The sequence below is a fragment of the Athene noctua genome, chromosome 3 (assembly GCF_965140245.1).
Source record: "Athene noctua chromosome 3, bAthNoc1.hap1.1, whole genome shotgun sequence".
Classification (NCBI taxonomy): Eukaryota; Metazoa; Chordata; class Aves; order Strigiformes; family Strigidae; genus Athene; species Athene noctua.
In genome coordinates this window covers 76,508,080-76,526,380 of record NC_134039.1, presented here as the reverse complement: position 1 = coordinate 76,526,380, position 18,301 = coordinate 76,508,080, and the positions used below count along the sequence as shown (strand labels likewise).

The 18,301-nt window shown below is 37.1% G+C and overlaps 1 protein-coding gene across 1 annotated transcript in view; it reads left to right on the top strand.

Annotated features, from left to right (window-relative positions):
• SEMA3C (semaphorin 3C) overlaps positions 1-18,093 on the top strand; it is a 123,669-nt gene extending 105,576 nt beyond the window's left edge. Inside the window, exons 13-18 of the mRNA XM_074903416.1 lie at positions 2,210-2,298; positions 4,460-4,501; positions 5,720-5,877; positions 8,938-9,005; positions 12,153-12,283; positions 14,209-18,093. Coding sequence (XP_074759517.1) covers positions 2,210-2,298; positions 4,460-4,501; positions 5,720-5,877; positions 8,938-9,005; positions 12,153-12,283; positions 14,209-14,622 — 902 coding nt within the window. The 3' untranslated portion in view covers positions 14,623-18,093. The remainder of the gene's footprint in view (positions 1-2,209; positions 2,299-4,459; positions 4,502-5,719; positions 5,878-8,937; positions 9,006-12,152; positions 12,284-14,208) is intronic.
• Positions 18,094-18,301: the final 208 nt, after the last annotated feature.

The window sequence follows — 18,301 nt, the reverse complement described above, 5'->3', positions numbered from 1 at the left end:
TATTAGGACACAAGGACTTGGCGTCAGGCATTATCAGTATTTTCTGTGCCAATGCCCATGATAAAATCTCCCCTCAGGTTCTGATTTCAGTTCAGGGCAATGTTTGAGGACTGAAGACAATTTAGGAATTTTAAATGTGTGGCATGTGTTAATGGATCATTGAAATAAACCGGTTCTTCAGAGGCTCGACAGCCTCGCATTCCTTTGCAGGTAAGGTCACTGTCAACATGCTTAGCGCCCTGTATGTCAGGGTTACAGGTAGCTGACACTTCACAGGCAGCTGAAAAAGAACACAAAAGGCTGCAACTCCTTCCTGAACTTCTGATACAGTATTTTGTGTGGTATAGTTTAATATTAGAGAGAGGACATTGATAAAAGGTTGCAAAGAGACAGAAGTAGACTGGACTTAAGCTGTGTATATTTGTGAGTGGGTTATTATTCCCTTCAGTAGGAGCAGAAATACACACATGCACATGCTTCTCCTTAGCTCCAGTGAAGGATGCATCTGCAGCAGTTTAAAGCTTCGGTGGGTCCTGGCAGTTAGTAAATCTCTCTCAGGTTCTCATAGCTTTGCTAATACTGGCATCCAGTCTAGACCACAGCTGTGCTATCACAAGATTTAGTTTCAGTAAGGTTTCTTCGGAAGGAACTGGTTTATTGTGCCATTGTATAATGAGAATAAATGTTCTCCATAGAAAATTCTCATGAAAAATTCATGCCTAACGTGCCCTGAGCATGTACAATTGATAGCTACATATTTTTTAAGTCTTGTCAGCTTTCAATTTCTCTTCTTCTTTTTTTTTTTTTAAATGACAAAATACTGCAATGTGCTCTCTGTGTGTGGTCAGGTCATTACATATTAATATTCTGGCTTTAAACCTTAATTGTTTTAAATAAAATATATTATTATTTGCTGGCTTCCTCCAGGGAAATAAAAATATGTAAATTATTTACTGTAATCAACTTGTCCTGCAGCTCCAGCTATAGTACAGTCACTGACCTTAAAAGTAAAAGCAAAATTGCCCTTTTTCAGTTTACATTGTCTACATAATGAATTGCCAAACAGGAAGCTGAGATTTCCTTTCCTTGGTCACAAATTCATGAAAATGCACATAGATACTTACCTATATTGTGCTATACTAATGTTTTACTAATCATAAAGTCTATATTGCTCATAAAACTTCTGAAGGCTGAACAGAGGCTATACTATGTGGTCTCATTCCTCAGTATCAATATTGAGCAAATAAATTTATTCTACTCAGACTAAATTCCAGGCTTTTCAGGCAAGAGGAATTCTATGTTCTGTGCTTTTTCCAAGCAAAAATGCTTGTCCTTGTGATTCTTCCATGGTCTGCCTTTTCTGCTACATCAGAAATACTTCCGTGGCTGTCTCAGCCTTTAAGAGCCTTCACAGATGGACCCTCCATCTCATATATTCTTTCTACAAAACAAATTTGGAAAACTAATCACAAATATCCCTTTGGTCTCCCTCATCACATCTACCCTGCAAAAACACTGCTATCGTCCATCCTTCTTATTCCTTTGATCTGAGTGGATTTGGGAGGCTTGGAACTGTATTTTGAGAGGGCAGCCATGATAGACTAGTTACAGTACCTTCTTCACCTTGCTTTTTTTCCTCATGGGCCAAAATATTAACTCCCACCAGTATGTAAACGACTTGATTATAGTTTGATTTTCCTGAAAATAAAGCTTTTATCTTACTTTGTTTAGGTGTAGATATGCTTTGGAAGGTTTACCTTTCATGTCATCAGTTGTCATTACATTTTATTAATGAATATGAATATATATTAAATTCTGCAGTAGATCCTTTTTACTTGTTTATGTTGCTGTGTTTTTACTTTAAGATCATTAGGATAGATACTGCCTCTGTCTGTGTCTGTACAGCAACTAGTATAGAAGATACTGATTTTGATTGATCTTTTTGGGTAGAATAGTAATAGTAATAACTCCAATCTTACCATGACTTTTTCACGTTCATATATGACAATACTACTATATATAGTATTCCTATATAAGGAATCATCTCATGCTTCCTTCTGACCCCAAACCCTAGAAATTACTGAACACTTCTTACCTTTCTCTGCATCATAGCGCTTGCTTTGATGATTTCTTTGCATAATTGATAATGGTTCATCTGCTTTTTTATTTCTCTCTGTCACATGGTCTCACTTTTTCTGTTCTTTTCCAGATCAAGGAACTGTACAAAAAGTTGTTGTCCTACCCACCAACTTCTCTGCAAGTGGAGAACTCATTTTAGAAGAGCTGGAAGTTTTTCAGGTTTGGCTTGCTTCTACTTTTGTTCTTCCAATGTGTATGTTCAGACAAACACTTTGTTCTAAGAGACTTTGGCAGAGCCAACTGTGACTTGATAAAAGATCAAGTAAATGTGCATACTGTAAGCGTGATACCACCCAAAGAGGAATATAAAATGTCCACTGTTTCAAAGGCTGTAGCTAGCTGGAGTCCTTTTTTTCTCCTGTATTTAAGTTGTTATTTTTTATGCTGTTATACTGGCTAGAAGGATTTTGATAATCACATTTTCACAAGGTCATGTTATAGTGGCTGCTAGAAGGCAACTTTTATCATTGGCATCACATATTGAGACTGTCGCTATTTACAGATGGAATCTAAGAATTTTATACTTCTTTGATTATCTTATAATCTTCCTGATTCTGAGCTGCAGAATGGAAGCAAAGTCGTGTTGGTTTTGCTTAACTCCAGTTCTTCAAAGCCACATGCCTCTGGAGTCAAGGAAGCTACAAGCTTAACACAACATAAGCTGAAAAGAAACACAAACAACTGCAGAGAGAAATAAGGGAATAGCCTCTGTCAATCACTCTGGCATGTAGCAGTTTGTATCAACCTAAAGAAAATGCTCGTCCTCATGTTGAAAAATCCCTTTCAGATTTTTGAATGGGCTATTCTTTAAAACAGGTAGTCTCAGAGCAAATGGTAGCATGCAACTATAAACTTAGTTAAGGCTTTTGTCATGGACTTTTCTCTATTTCACTGATGGGTTTAAAAAAGGAAAATTTAAGCTTTTTTATCTAGACAGGCAGCATTAACAATTTCTTTAAGAAAAGAATGCACTGTGTGTTAACCCTCATAAAGGCATCATTACTCTTCTTAGGCTTTTATTGAAGACTTCCCTTTAAAAAAGATATATGTGAGTAATATCACCTAAAGAGTACCCTTCACCCAAGTAATTCCATTTACTGAAATGTAAATTAATACAGCAATAAGTGGGCTGAGAGGAATCCTCACCATAAACATAGTTTCTGGGCCTCTCTGCACAGACTTTATCCTGAACCCTAAAAATCATGATATTGTAAGCACTGCCATTGCAATCTGTGCAGGCATGCCGCATGGCAGTATTTTGATGATTCTCTCCAAGAGAGTGGGAATGAGATCGCTGTCTGTGTGCTAGTAAATCAGGAGTAAGCAAACCACTGATTCCTTTCCAGAGTATAAGCAAGGAAAGGAGAATGTGGCATCAGATCCAGTGTTGCATTTGACCTTGAGTCTCTGAATAGTTCATAAAATACGACAGCGGCTCTAAACTCCTTCAAACCTTTGACAGTTCACATGGTTCACAGCCAGATTTTCTAGTCCTGGCCTCCCTGCTGTGCTTATAGTCATTGCAATTAATCCTGGCCCACCGTTATGGCTTTCCTTTGTGGCTGATCAAATGCTAAGTCTTAAAAAAACTGCTGAAGCTTTTATTACCATCACTGTTATCATTTGTTTGGATGAGAATAATTGATTGTTTCACTTCCTTAAGGCAATGAATATGATAATTCCTTTTCTAGCTCTTTAAGGCTTGGTTTGGACACAGACAATAATAGACTGCAGTGATGACACACAGTAGTATACAGTACTGTCTTTGGGAAAGAAACATTCAATAACACACATGTCATTTTTAATATTCTAGTCATTGATAATCTGAATGTATATGTTGGATGGTAACCAAACTGTATGCACTGTAGATACTGTGTAGGAGAAATGTGATATACTCTTATCTGGATCATGGTAAATACTCATGAACTATTCTATGATTTTTCTTTATCATCATTGTCAAAGAACAAACACTGTTTCTTATTACAAAGTGAGAGTAATGGCTTCAAAACTCATTGCTCCTGCATTATTGCTGAGGTAACGCAGATGCAGGTTAATTAGAAGTATACAACTTTTTGATGCTCATAGGTAATAATAATGTGGTTGAGTTTAGACAATACATTTTGTGAGACATTAATTGTATATATGTCATTTGTTTCATTCTGAAAGTAACAAAAAATTAGTAGGAGTGATGCCTTTCCAAGATACAAAAAAATATAGTTTTCTTAGATATGACTTAGTTTTTATTGAATTTTAAATTTTAATGTGGGACAGTATTAACTAGAGAATCCTTGTAAACATGGTTTGGAATTTTGTCTTTCAGAGTAATTCTCCTATAACTACAATGAAGATTTCATCTAAGAAGGTAAAGAGAAGTCGAATCCTTAGTGCTTATTAGTTGAGAAGCAAATTGACTTAAGAATGTTAGAGTACCAGTTGTTGTGCAGCAGGCAGATTTTCCATGAATATGGAGAAAATTGACTGAAGTTTGCATGAGCTGTTTATATTCCCCAGAGCCACTAAGATAAACAACTTCTATTCATTATATATAATTTCTACTTCTCTGACAGTGTCTTTTTTTTTTTTTTTTTTTTGTAATGTGAAAATGTACTAAAAGAGAAAATTTGCCCTCCTCTTTTTCTTCTGTGAGTCCTAAATAGAAATTTTCCCTTGGAAGTCTGATCAATGCAAAAAGGCAGTGTTGGGGCTGTTGAGTCCATGGTGCAATTGTGTGTGTTTGTTTATAAGATGGCAATAAGAATGATACAAACACCTGAGAGGATTTCTACTGAAATGTTAAACATCCAAACTGGAAATATGTATTCTATGATTTTACAAGCAACAAGTTGCTCAATATTTTACAAAATTACTAATAAGTAAACATTATTCACTAAATTAAATTCAGTGTAATTTTTTAGTTTTAGACAAAAAGATCAGGTGAGTTTCAAGGGGTTTGTTCAATATTAATTTATACTTTAAGAATAATTGATTAATTGTTTCTGAGTAAAACAGTGATTTTAATCCAGATTTTGGTGGTGACCTATTCACTTTGAACTTACGTTGCAAAAGTTCTCATTTATTTTAAAAGTTCTTTTGGCTTATTTTTCCAGGTGTATACGGCTATCAAAATCTGGCCCTAAGCCTTAATATAATCTATAGGTTTTATGTCTTGGAAATCTGTGCACTGGAGAATCCAACTAGGAACTCTGCATAATATTTATTAAAGTGACTATACTTAGTTCAAAGGCTTGAGCACATAATCCTCACAGAGTAAGAATCAAGTTCTCAAATCTGAGCAATATTCACTCAGCCTGTCTGTCTCAGAACAGAACAATGACACTCAATGTCCAAAAAACATTAACATTCCCCAGTGTTTCTAAGTGTTTTCTAACAGGAATGTGGAAATATTATAGGCTTGTTCACCTGGGAGATTTCTGTTTATCTTGGCTTTATGTATATTAGTGGCTCCCCTCTTGGTCTTGAGTTCATTCCAAAATTAATTGAAAGGTTTTTAGGTGTCTTAGCCGAGTCTCCGGTGAAGCTCTTCCACATCTGAAATAAATCTTTCCATTTCCTTCTACAGCAACAGTTGTACGTGAGCTCAGATGAAGGGGTCACCCAGGTATCCTTGCACCGCTGCCACATCTATGGCACTGCCTGCGCTGACTGCTGCCTAGCCCGAGATCCCTACTGCGCCTGGGATGGCAACTCCTGCTCCAGGTTTTATCCCACAGGAAAAAGGTGAGCAGTATTAAGCAGCCCAGTGAAGTCTGGAAGGAAAGAAGGCCTTTGTTCTGCTATGTAGCCTGGGGTGCTGTAATGAGAAGTGGGATGTCATTCCTTTCAGGAGCATGTACAAACAATGCCTCTGTAGCTACTGGGCTTGGCATTGTTCATCACCTAGGAGGGTATGCAGCAAGAGTGTATGATAAAGAGCTTGCCTTTTCATATTTAAAATAATGGACTGAAAACAAGAAAAAAAGCCCCTATTCCTAATCATAAATATTAATCCTGTCTCATGCACACAAAATCAGTGAAACATTTTTTTCCTTTTGTTTAAATTCATTTGCTCACTACAGATGTAATTATGATAGCCCTAAATACAGCAGAATATCTCGCAGGCTGTCTGAGGAATAAAGTCATTTATTCTTTTCATTTCTCATTTATTCCTAAGTGAGAAGAATTATTTCCAGGGAAATTTTAGGCAAATGTGATTTCCATGTAATGCCTGTAGATTTGGGATTTTTGACATGAGATTTATTAAAGCAGACAGGGAAAGCAATTTCCCTTTAATTTACAACAGAGCTAATAGTCCATCTCATAATTCTTATGCAAAACAGGAGCCTCTTTCCTCCTCCCAAGGGAAATATTTAATAGCAGGAAGCTGCAGTGAGCTCTTGTATTACTAAGATTTCACTTCATACACAAACAAAGCTACAGAATACTCAATGAGGTATTACTGCAGAGGAGACAAACCTCTCAAAGGTGTGCCAGAGCTTTACCCACTATGTGCCACTGCTCACTGCCTGCACCTGAGCTGAAAATGCAGAAGACCAGATACAGTTAATGGGATTTACTCCTTTGCCTACATGGTGGGAGACAGTAGACAGAAAAAGGCAAAACTTGGCTCTGCTCCAGTGACCCAAGCAGCTGATGACAATGTCATCCCTTAGGATTAAAGAAAATTACTTTTGTTATTGCAAAGTTTTCTTGACTCGTTCTTTATTTGAGATTAAAAGGTAAAGCCCAGCCTGGCCATGCAGGAATTGGTAGAGTGCCTGGGGTTTTTACTGCTTTCACTCAGCATATTCAGCCTCAAGTCTGCAAACTGATTGTTTTCTTCCATGGAACAAAGGTCAGAGGATAGGGGGAGGAAAGAAAAGAAAATCCCCAAGTCTCAGACCACCTAACTCCTACACTAACATAGCTGTTGAAAGATATAATGAGCAGTCAGGTATACCCAGTCTGTGCAGTTTCCAGTGGATTCCTTTCCATCCCCATTATATACACCCAAGGTTATTTCCACTGGGGCTTGCTTTCACGCTGACATTTTGTTTGCAATTTGCTTTTTATATCAAACCAAAATAAACACCTAAAACTGTATGGAAAAAAAATCTGGTTTTCACATGTGAAGGAAATTAGTTGTCCCTTTATCTAAAAAGAGAGAAGGATAAAACATTGGTAATTAGAGCCAAATCCCATAGTCTAGACAGTAGTATCTGATGGACATATTTGTTTATTTGCTTCTTTTGACACTTCTGTCTCCCATGGATTATTGTAGTTCCTCATCCAACATTGATTTACCTCAAAGCACCTGACAGTATTATCTTTATTTTCTAACCACCACCTTCTCGGCAATTTTTTTAGAAATATCAAACTGTAGGTGTACATTCTCAGAACTGCTTAATGCAAGTGGCATGACATTTCTGACAGTGTGGAGCAGGTCACGGTAGCACAGGAATCCTGAAATTCACTGAGAAATTCATTGTCTCCTTTGACTCACATAAATAGTTCACAAGGGTTAAGATCCCAAGGCATAAGAAGAAATATTTTTGATGTTAAACATCAATGGAATGTCAGAAATTACTCCTTTGAAACATCACCTTTCAAATGTTTCTTTTTAAAGTAATGCAGTGAAGGATCAGGTGACATAGAATTATAAGCACTGTCTCTGGGTGTTTTTTCAGTACCTGGTATGATATGGCCATAGAGGCATCACCCTTCACTCAGTGGTACTGGAGCTTCAGGGGCTTTTTAGGGTTTCTGATCTTGTGAGTCATTGTGCATAGTTCGGAATACAGCTGTTACATATCCCAGCAGCATCCATTTGCAACAATCTATCACCAGTGTATTTTTTTTGTCAAAATTGATAAATATGGAAATTTAAAGAATATTCAGAAAAAAAAAAAAAAAAAAATCATGTACCAGGTTTTAGGTACTTAGGGATATGGTGTAGTTGGGAACTGTCAGTGCTGGGTGAACGGTTGGACTAGATGATCTTCAGGGTCCTTTCCAACCTAGATGATTCTGTGATTCTGTTTTCATGCAGTGGATTATGTGAGCTGTGACATCCTAGCTGCTGAGGACTGAAATGCCAGTATTTCAAATCCCAGTAAACTCCCTAGCTACTTTGCTGCAGAACTGGGATTTTGCATTTGTCATCCAAATAATATAACAAAGTCCCATTTAGAAGTATTCTGAGACTTAGTGAGTTTGAGTATCTTTTGGAAATATTGACATACCCTGAAGTAGAGGACAGAACGGAATCTTACCTGTCCACCATTCTGGATGAGTACTTCAGTCACTCTGCTACCAAGGTGGCTAGAGGCACCAAAAACAAAGTGCCTGTCAAAATCAAGGAGGGAACATGCACTATGTCAATTTTTTGTTGGTGCATTAGATATGAGCACCATGACTCTTGAGCATCTCATTCTTAGGTGTGTTTGGCTTTATGAAGAGTTCCAGCTGGGGGGTTCTGGCTTTGAATATTAGGTCTTGCAACAGTGAGCCTATGTCTATTTCATGCATCACCTCTAGCCCTTCCATCTCTATACCTCCATTGCAAAACTATTTTACCTACCAAAAGTGCAACCATTTTAGAAACTTCAGCAAACTGATTATTCACTTAAACAGGATCTTCACTAGCAAGCTTGCGAAGAGTAAAGCACACTCACAGTAGGTCATGAACTATCCTTAAGAGTTGATCTAGTAAAAAAACCAAAGCAAAGCCACAAATAAAAATGTTTATTTGCAGTGTAGCTATCTTGGAATAACGTTTTGGTTTTTTACAAAATATTTCAGGAGGAGTCGTAGGCAAGACGTGAGACACGGAAACCCTCTGACTCAGTGCCGAGGTTTCAACCTGAAAGGTACTATAATTTGGAGATCCTCATGCTATATAAAGAACACACGGCTTTCCTTTATGTGATTCATCATAACTCATATTATCTTTGTGGTTTACTGGTAAAGCATAATTATTTTCCAGGTCTGAGTTTTGTTTTGATTAGATTTGAACACCTTTCCTTGCACTTACATGAAACTTGCATATATATGATAAAACTGTGAGCCATGAAATATATAGTCATCACTGTCAAGCTGACAGTGTTGACTAGAAACAGGTACAGTTAATTTGAAGGCTGTTCTAAATCCATTCAGTCTTTTTTAATTCCTTTTCATGCATTTAAGTCTTGGACCTCAGAATTATTCTGCATATTTGAGGCCATAATGTGTTTTGGAGCACATCTTTCAGCAAACAGCAGGTGCTCGACCTGTCTTTTGAGTTATGATTATTTCTTTCTCCCTTTACAGGGGAAAAGAAACAATTCCAAAACTCTTTATGAAGTCCCATATTTCCAGCTGTGCAACTGTTTAGTCAGCCTGGCATGGTGTGGGTGGACAGGGGAGCCAGTGCTCTGCCCTCCCAGCTACCACTTTCTCCAGATTAATGGACACCAGTCAAATATTGCCACAGTCACAGTAAGAGTAGACACATACATAAAGGCAGCTTCACCCTCTTCAACCCCATGCATGTCTGAGCTAGGCTGTGGCAATGTATGCCATCAAACCAAGGAAACATGCTACAGAATTATGCTTCTTTCACCTCTGTTTCTGAGACTGCATTTTGAAGTGCATTCTCATCTGTACCATCTGGAGACCATATAATAGACCTGACTGTAAATTTTTGATTAAATTTTTTGAGTAAAAGAACAAATCTTTAAGAGTTACGTGTGAAACGTGCAGTTAGTAATAATTCCACTGAAATGGTCTCTTGTGCATCTCAGAAGAATCTCCTGGATCAAAACAAACCACAACAGTCCATTGGGTGTAGGTCCTTCAGCCCAAATGTGGCTGATCCTGCTCTAGCTGCCAATCTACAGTGCCTGCGGGTCCTTCCCCATGACTCAGTATTAGGTCATTTATATGAAGCTGAATAACTTGAACAGGTAATTACAAAAGATGAACCCACCATTAGAGTATTCACCTGAGCTCCGAGAGATCCATATTAAAGCTTAGGCTATGAATCATGAAGTAACTTGAGCTGCATATCCTACCTTGCAGGCATGTGCTGTGACCACTCACCCATTGTCTGTCCCAAGGGTGGGTCTCTCCTCTTTCAATGTGGAAAATGTGAGAATGTCAACTCTCTGCTTTCAGGGCTGAGGGGAAACAAATGTTTAAACCTTGACAGTCTTGTGAGACAGGTTTCTTGTTTTCCAACCACTTTTTTTTAAATGTGGATGTATTTATAAGCTTACGTGTTTTAGCAACTTTATAAAGAATGATTTGGTGACAGCAGTGGGATATAGCATAGGTAGATGGTAGTTTTTTCCCCAGTGGAAAAAAAAGATTAAAAGAAACAGCAACTTAGACTCTTCCAAAACATAATTAAAGCCATTTATAGCAAAACTACTGTGTTTGGGGAAAAAATGAACTCTACCTAAAGAGCAGAGTTAGGCAGTAGCACGAAATCTTCCAAGTTCATAGGGAACCATAATCTTGAAAGGAAGTCTTTAAACATGATAGGCTGAATGTCTTAGACCTCTCGGCATGTATAAACTCAGTATTTTTGGCATATTGCAACTTTTAAATAGTTCATCAAGAACTAAGGGGTTCATATGATTGCTTTTCAAATGTTCTGTTTAATATTGTTATGCTTGTGTTAGCCCTTATGGCCATCAGAGAAATGCATTTGTAATCTCAATCTTTTTCTTAGCATGTATAAGTAGTAGTAGTAGTATGGAATAGGTAAGACGTTAGATATATATTGATCAATTAAACAGACAAAAATGCCTTTCTGTGGTACACCTAGTGTACTTAATAATATGTTACAGCTCTGATTCTCACAGTTCGACAGCTACAGATAAGTCAGCCCACAGATGAGCTCTTTGCTAGCTTATGGTCTTTGAATGCAAAATATTTCCACATTATTCTCCTAAAAGTTACAATTGATTTTGGTACAACCTCATAAATGTTCTAAAAACTTTGAAGGACTAGAACCAAACAAAATCTCCTTTCTGTAGTAGAATAGATGCCAATTTCACATATCAGTTGATGAAAGAAGCTGAAAAAAAATAGGAGATAAAGTAGAGTCTAAGGAAAACCGGTCTTAGGACTGTGCAAAAACAAACTTTGATTTTAGACATGTCAACCTCTAGATATTTGTATTCCTCATACTATTTTGTGTCTATTGTTCCTTAAAAAAAAAATTTTTTTAAAAATTATATTTTATATATGATGTAAGGTTTTAAATCTGGACTTGTGATGTTTTCAGGACAAATATTATGGTTTGGGCCAAGCAATGAGCACATAAATGTTCCTATTGGTAACTGCCAATTGTTCATCTATCAAGGCTATAAAGGGGCACAACAGGTCTAAGCGATGACATACGCTCAGCACTTGCCCAGGTGTTGCTGGAGTGCTATAAATCTGTCCTGCTCTCTGTTGCTGGCCTGTCTACGTGTTCATTGCATTTCAGATTTAGAGCCAAGTCCCTTCCTTGCTTGGTAGAAGTGGAGGACTGGGAGCCAAGTCTGCCCTCTCTCGTCTCTCCCTGATACTGCACGCAGCTGGAATAGACGGAGCCTTCTTCGGGGCATGCTGCTGTATTTTGAGTCATACAAACATATTCTCACAACTCGTAAACGGTGAAATGTAAAGAAATATATTAAATGCTTCATTCTCCTTTGGATAGTTCTAGACAGTCGTTCCCTTAGTAGTAGAGAATGAGATTATTGCAGGGAACAATATCGCTGAGCTCATCCCATCAGCAGAGTTTACCAGCCCACAAGTATCCTACTTTATCAGAACAGACCATGTCAGATTGAAAACACTGGTATTCGGAACGGATGTGCTTCTTCATATTTAATTTCATTTCCTTGAAATTTTTTGCCCTAAATTACTTATTATTGGCCAATACCAGGGTCAGGTATACTCCATTTTACCTGTATTGCAATTACATGCTTTCTGTATCAAATCTCCATTCACCATATCCTGACCTGTTTTCTTTTTTTTTGTAGCGTACAGAAATGCTGCAGAAATAGTTCAATATGGAGTAAAAAACAACACCACTTTTCTGGAATGCACACCCAAATCTCCTCAGGCTTCTATTAAATGGCTGCTACAGAAAGACAATGACAGGAGGAAAGAGGTGAGTAATGTGAGCAGTAGCTCTGGAAGGGACCTCAGTCATCATCTCATCCGTTCCCCAGACCAAGGAGAGGGAGCATTTTGTGTTTTCGTCAGACAGTCTGGCTACAGTGAAGCTGCAGAATTTGTGTGGATGCAGGACAGTGACCAGCACTTCACTCATATAAATAAGGACAGACTCTTCAGTGTAGCTGGACTTCAGTCCCCATCCCCAGTGATTTCTATTGGACCAGAACGGCTATCAGAAAATTTCTGTCAGCCCCTAAAGTCATGGAACTAGATAATGAATTTTTCCTTCACACCTTACTAATTGCAAACTGAAGGTTTGCAGCTCTGAGGAGTTCCTATTGATCTGGGGAAGCAGGCATAAAAGCAATAACCTGTATAAAGTCCAGGAAAAAGACAGCATACAGTAGCCCTTCTGTGCTATTGAAGAGATAAAAGGCAAAAGTGGGAGAAATGTGAAAGGTTTCTTTAGGAAGAAACCAGTCCAAGCTAAGAACACATATTGACAAAAGCATTCCCCACCATGGTGCAATCACATTTTCCATTACTGCACTCTCTAAGGCTCTTAAGTTTCAGCACTGTAATATACAGTATGATTGTTTATGGGGAATGTTCCCTCCTTAAGTAATATAAAAGGGGAAAAAATCCATTTCAAATCCAAGGCGGTTACTATATGAATAAAAAGGAACATCTTTTGGAAAGAACTATTAAGTAATATGGTGTCCGTTGATAGGTTATAAGTACTGAAAAGCATTATTCTCATATCAGGCCATTTTCCAAAATCAGAGAGGACTTGTAAGGCTTTCAGAGTCTTTCATGCTGTTTTTCTCACTTTTCAAAGACTCAAGCCTTGTTCTGGCAGTTTAGGTGCAATTCTTTAACCCTTTGATTCAGCAGAACATCTCCCTTTTTTGTTCTTATGTTCAATAACTGTATTAGAATCAATGCAGTTTTAAATAACAACAAACTAAAGCAATCAAAGGATTAATTATGTTTCAAGCTCTCAGATTTCTTTAGCTCCACAATGTCTACAAAAGTTTACAACAGCAGAATAGCATAATAAATAAATGAATTCCCAAGAGAATCAGGTATAATGCAAACTGCAGTGGCAAACCAGAAAAATCATTCATAAAAATATCAGCACTGGTATTCTTTCATAATGGGTTAAATTAGCGATTTTTACACTTCACAGCTGATATGCAAAGGGACATGTGCACAGCCATTTATAATGTGATGATAACTCAAAACTCTGGTAACTTGTTTCCTTCAGATTGTGTGACCATCTCCTGGGACTGTCCAGAGTCTGAAACTAGAAAGGAAATAGGAGAATAGAAATATTTCTCTTGGTTTCCTATAAGCCAAGTCCCAGCTGAGGCCATTGCGATGAAAACTTTTACACCAGGCTATAGACTGCAGTGCAGAATTAGCCCCAGGCACCTGCTTAAAGTGAAAATATTTAACTAGAAGCCACCTTGTGTTCAATACCAGATCAACCCCCAGTTCTGCACCTTTCTTCCACTGAGTCTCAGCAGCAATCTCTGATGCTGGAAAAGACATTCTCAGGGGTATAACCCTGCAAATAAAAGTTCATTTCCTCAGCTCTGCTATTTGAACATTATGAAAACTCTTCTTTCATGTAATCTCCAGATTTGCATCTTTGTCTTCATCCCAATGAAATCTATTGTAACATAACATAAAAATACTGAAGACACTTTCTTCAGTGACACTTACCTACCTTGAGATAAGTTTCTCCTAACAGTTGCAATAACAATGGTCTCTAGCAGATGTGATAAAGCAAAATATAGTACCTTTAAGAAACCCTTTAAGAAAGAGTTGTTTGGAGGGAGACTTACCAAGAGGCCCAATACTGTGTTGTTTCATAACACTCTAAAACGTTCCTCCTGCCTTTTTGCCCTTTAGGTCAAGCTGAATGAGAGGATCATAGCTACTGAGCAAGGACTCCTCATTCGCTCTGTGCAAGACAGCGACCGGGGGCTTTACCACTGCATCGCAACAGAGAACAGCTTCAAGCAGACCTTAGCAAAGATCAATTTCAAAGTGCTGGATTCAGAGATGGTGGCCTTCATGACTGACAAGTGGTCCCCTTGGACCTGGGCCAGCTCTGTGCGAGCGCTGCAGTTCCACCCAAAGGACTTTGTGGGAGCTTTCAGCCACTCAGAAATGCAGATGATCAACCAGTACTGCAAAGACAGTAGACAGCAAGGTCAGCAGAGGGAAGAATCCCAGAAGATGAGAGGGGACTACAGCAAACTAAAGGCCCTTATCAATAGCAGAAAAAGTAGAAATAGAAGGAATCAATTACCTGGATCTTAATTTTATTTTGTAGTAACAGATATCTTTGTCCTCACTGTAGGGGGCTTATATTTGTCTATTGAGAACAAATTTGAGCAAATCTGACAAAAAAAATTAAATAAAAATCCAACAAGCCTCAGAAAAGATCCCTCTCCCAATAAAATGCAGTGTAACTTAACTAAAGAAAATAATTCCGAGCATTTTCTTTCCTAGATGCTTACTGACACTAGGTTGGATTCTGTCCGAGAAGCAGAACTGGGTATTCATCTTAAACCAGATTCACTTTTAGCATCTTAGTATTTAATTACAGCTGAACAGAATTTTTTTTTAAATAATACATTATCTTGCAACTCTGGAACTGTACCAGCCAGGCTGGTAGTAAAAAATCTGGGTTAAGATGCATGCTCAAAGTAGGATGGTACTAAGATTTCCTTGCACTGCATTTAAGAACATGAGTTTCTCTTGTTTACTGCTCAACATTGGGTTTACAGCTTTCACTCATTGTTCAAATCATGTGAATGCATGCTGATAGGAAGCAAGTAAAGTATAGTAGAAATGTTTCATTCATTCAGAGGTCAAATGAAGGAACAAGTAGAAGAAAAAAATAAATTTATACTTTATTAGAGGAAACACTGATTATTGTGCATAGTATGAGTTGTAATAAATTAATGTTCTGGAATGTAACTTAAAGTATCTCTGCTCATATTGATTTTTATTAAAATAGGGTGTCCTATAACACTATATAGCTTTATAAGTGGCACAAAGCTAACATGACAATGTTCATTATACATATAATTTTGAAAAACACCTAAGTGACTTAGGTATTTTAGCTATTTTTAAGAGAATTACACTCCAGTTTATTTCAAAGGACAGAATGTGGGTACGCTGTATAGTGTTTACTCAGAAAAGAAAAATGTTATCTTTAATCTGTTCCATGATTAAATTGGAGCTGGTCTGCAATCTGGAAACAAGTCATGAGTGTCTGAAAATTTTAAAACGTTATTTTCTCAACTGTTTTCTCAAAGTTTCAATTACTTTAACTAGAATTTTTAAATTAATCCATTTCCATTTTCCAATCTTTTTACCCTTTCTCTTTTCAATGTTATTTTCACGATTTTCACTTATTTTCAGTTTTCTGCTGAAAAGAATATCAGGAAAAAAGAAAAGAAAAAAAAAAAAAAAAGAAAGAGGGAAAAATAAAACTGAAAAATGGGTTTGGGTCAAAAACCAAAAGGTATAACAACTTGAGCATCATGTTTAAACAGAAGTATTTTTGTTTAAGAAGCAGCTGTCAAGTCTAATGAAGTATGTTTAGTTGGAAATTGGGTTAATGTGCATCAAGCCATACTGTGAAAAACTATCACTTTTTTGGTTTTTCAGCAACACTAATGCCAAAAAAACAGGGACAAATCTTCCTCATTTTACTATGTAAGAGTGTTCCAGAAGCCACTGAGTCTGTTCAAAGGAGACAGATAACAGGCATTAAAAATGTATGAGTACCTTAGAAAAATTGTGGTTTATTCCATGATATTTTCTGATAGTATACAAAAATATAAACTAATGTTCAGCTCAAAACTGAGCTAAGATAAAAAAAAAAAGGTAAATTTCTGGAAAAAAAAAAAAATTCTGAACCCAGAGAGGATAAGAATTTTTTTTTTAAAAAAAGGTGTTAGTTCCAGCAGTAACAGATGGGTACAGTATTTTAAAAGCTAGTTTTGATGGGTCTTTATTGAAGCTCTTTGGGCATTATTTTGATTTTGCTTCTATCAGAATACTCTGGGAGTAATGCTACAGGGTGTAGGAGAATACCTCTGGGTTTGTGCAGGTGTAAATTAAGGTCTGCCACGATGGAGTTAACTCTGGTATTTACCTGATATCAGTTAGATGTGTCGCTTTATCACCACCTGATGCAGAATAGCTGGGAAATGGGCCCTGATTGATCAGACCACTTAGTGTCTCTAAGTTCCTTTGACACTGGTGGGAGATCTTTGAATTTAATTTGTTTGCTTACTGCTTGCTTCAAAGGGGATGGCAAAACCAGCCTGCGCATACATTGCCATGTAGTTAAGTGCTTTCCTTAATCAAGGCCTAAATGCATATTTCTGCAGTATGTAGCCAATGGTTTCTAAGGTCCTTCTTATGGAAACCATTGGGAGACTTTCTCTTTGACTTCTGTGAGCTTAGATCTGGCCCCAAGAGCTGGCAAAGCAGACTCTGGAGAAAAAAAAATGAGATGGGTAAGGGAAAATAAGGGTTGGGGTTTTTTTGCCATCTGACTATCAGTGCAGCAAACTACTTTTTTTTTTTTCTTCTGAGAATGACTGACTTCTGAAGCGTGTGACAAACCAAAAACTGAGTGCCACAAAATAAAACTACCTCCTGGAATGACATTAGTGCATATACTCTGTATGCTGCCATGCTCTTCCTATTTCCCCAGCAGATTCACTGCAGAGTTAGTGTGATATTAATGTCTATTGTGAGGATCATAATTGCTTCCAGATGGAATACAGTGATTAATAGGTATTTAAGGGTACAATTTACCCTTTAAGTGGTTAGGTACAGTGATATTTTAATAGGCCCCCATTAGGCCTCAGAAATTATAGTTACACTGTTTTCTAATAGAATATTGGCAATAAGGGATTCCGTTAAAACAATCAGCATAGCTCAGAGTTACATATGATTATAAAATAATATTTTTAAAGCTGCTTCATATACCATTATTATGGTATGACTGTTTAAGGGATTATACTTAAACTAACATTTTTCCTGCTGCATGAAAACTTCAGCATATATATAATAAGCTTCTGTCAGTGCATAACCGGTCCAAGCTCCCATGCTTTAGCAGCCTTCCCCTGTGTATAGAGTAGTCAGGAGCCATATTTTCAGCTGGTATAAACTAATGTAACTTCCTTACTGTCCATTTAGCTACTGTGGTTTATATCAGCTGAGGGTTTGGCCCTAAATGTACAGAATAGACAAACTACAATTTTTATTTGTTTAAAGTAGCCCCTCTACTGTAGGTAACACCAAAACTTAAGACTGTAATATTGTTCGTGCTATTTAATACTTCCTATTTTAAGGATTACTAAATAATGTACATAATTTTATTCCTTAAAAAAATTAAAAAGCAAAATGACTTCTAGGCATAACTTCACCAAATGTAAAGATATGTTCTCTGCTAAGAACTTCACTGGGTACTGATATTATTTTGGCTATTTTTATTTTGTGTAGTATGTAAAGTTTGCTGAAATCTTGACCTAACAATGTGTTCTTTGCAATTGTTGTTACTGTAGATATGCGTGTTTTATTAAGAAAATCTTGTTTTTAAAAGTGTAGGTATGTGTATAAGTTCCTAGCATGATGAAACTGTCATTACAGTGAATATGCATTATATAGTGTGTAAGAAAGAACAAAATGTAGTTTAACATAGTGCTATTTAATTGAATATCTAAAATACTATTTGCCTGACAAAATAAAGTGTGTTGCAACAACTTAAAAATGTGTTGGTTTCTCCCTTTATAGATGCTTAAAAACAAGGAACTTTTTTTATCTGAAGAGCAATCCCATAGACTTTCTTAAACAAGTGTAAGAAAATAGTCAGAGCATCAGATACTGCAGCTGATCAGTTCCGAGGCCTGCTCTGTGCCAAACACTCAGTCATAGAGATTTCAAGCATTCATGAGGAGTCAGAGATTAATTC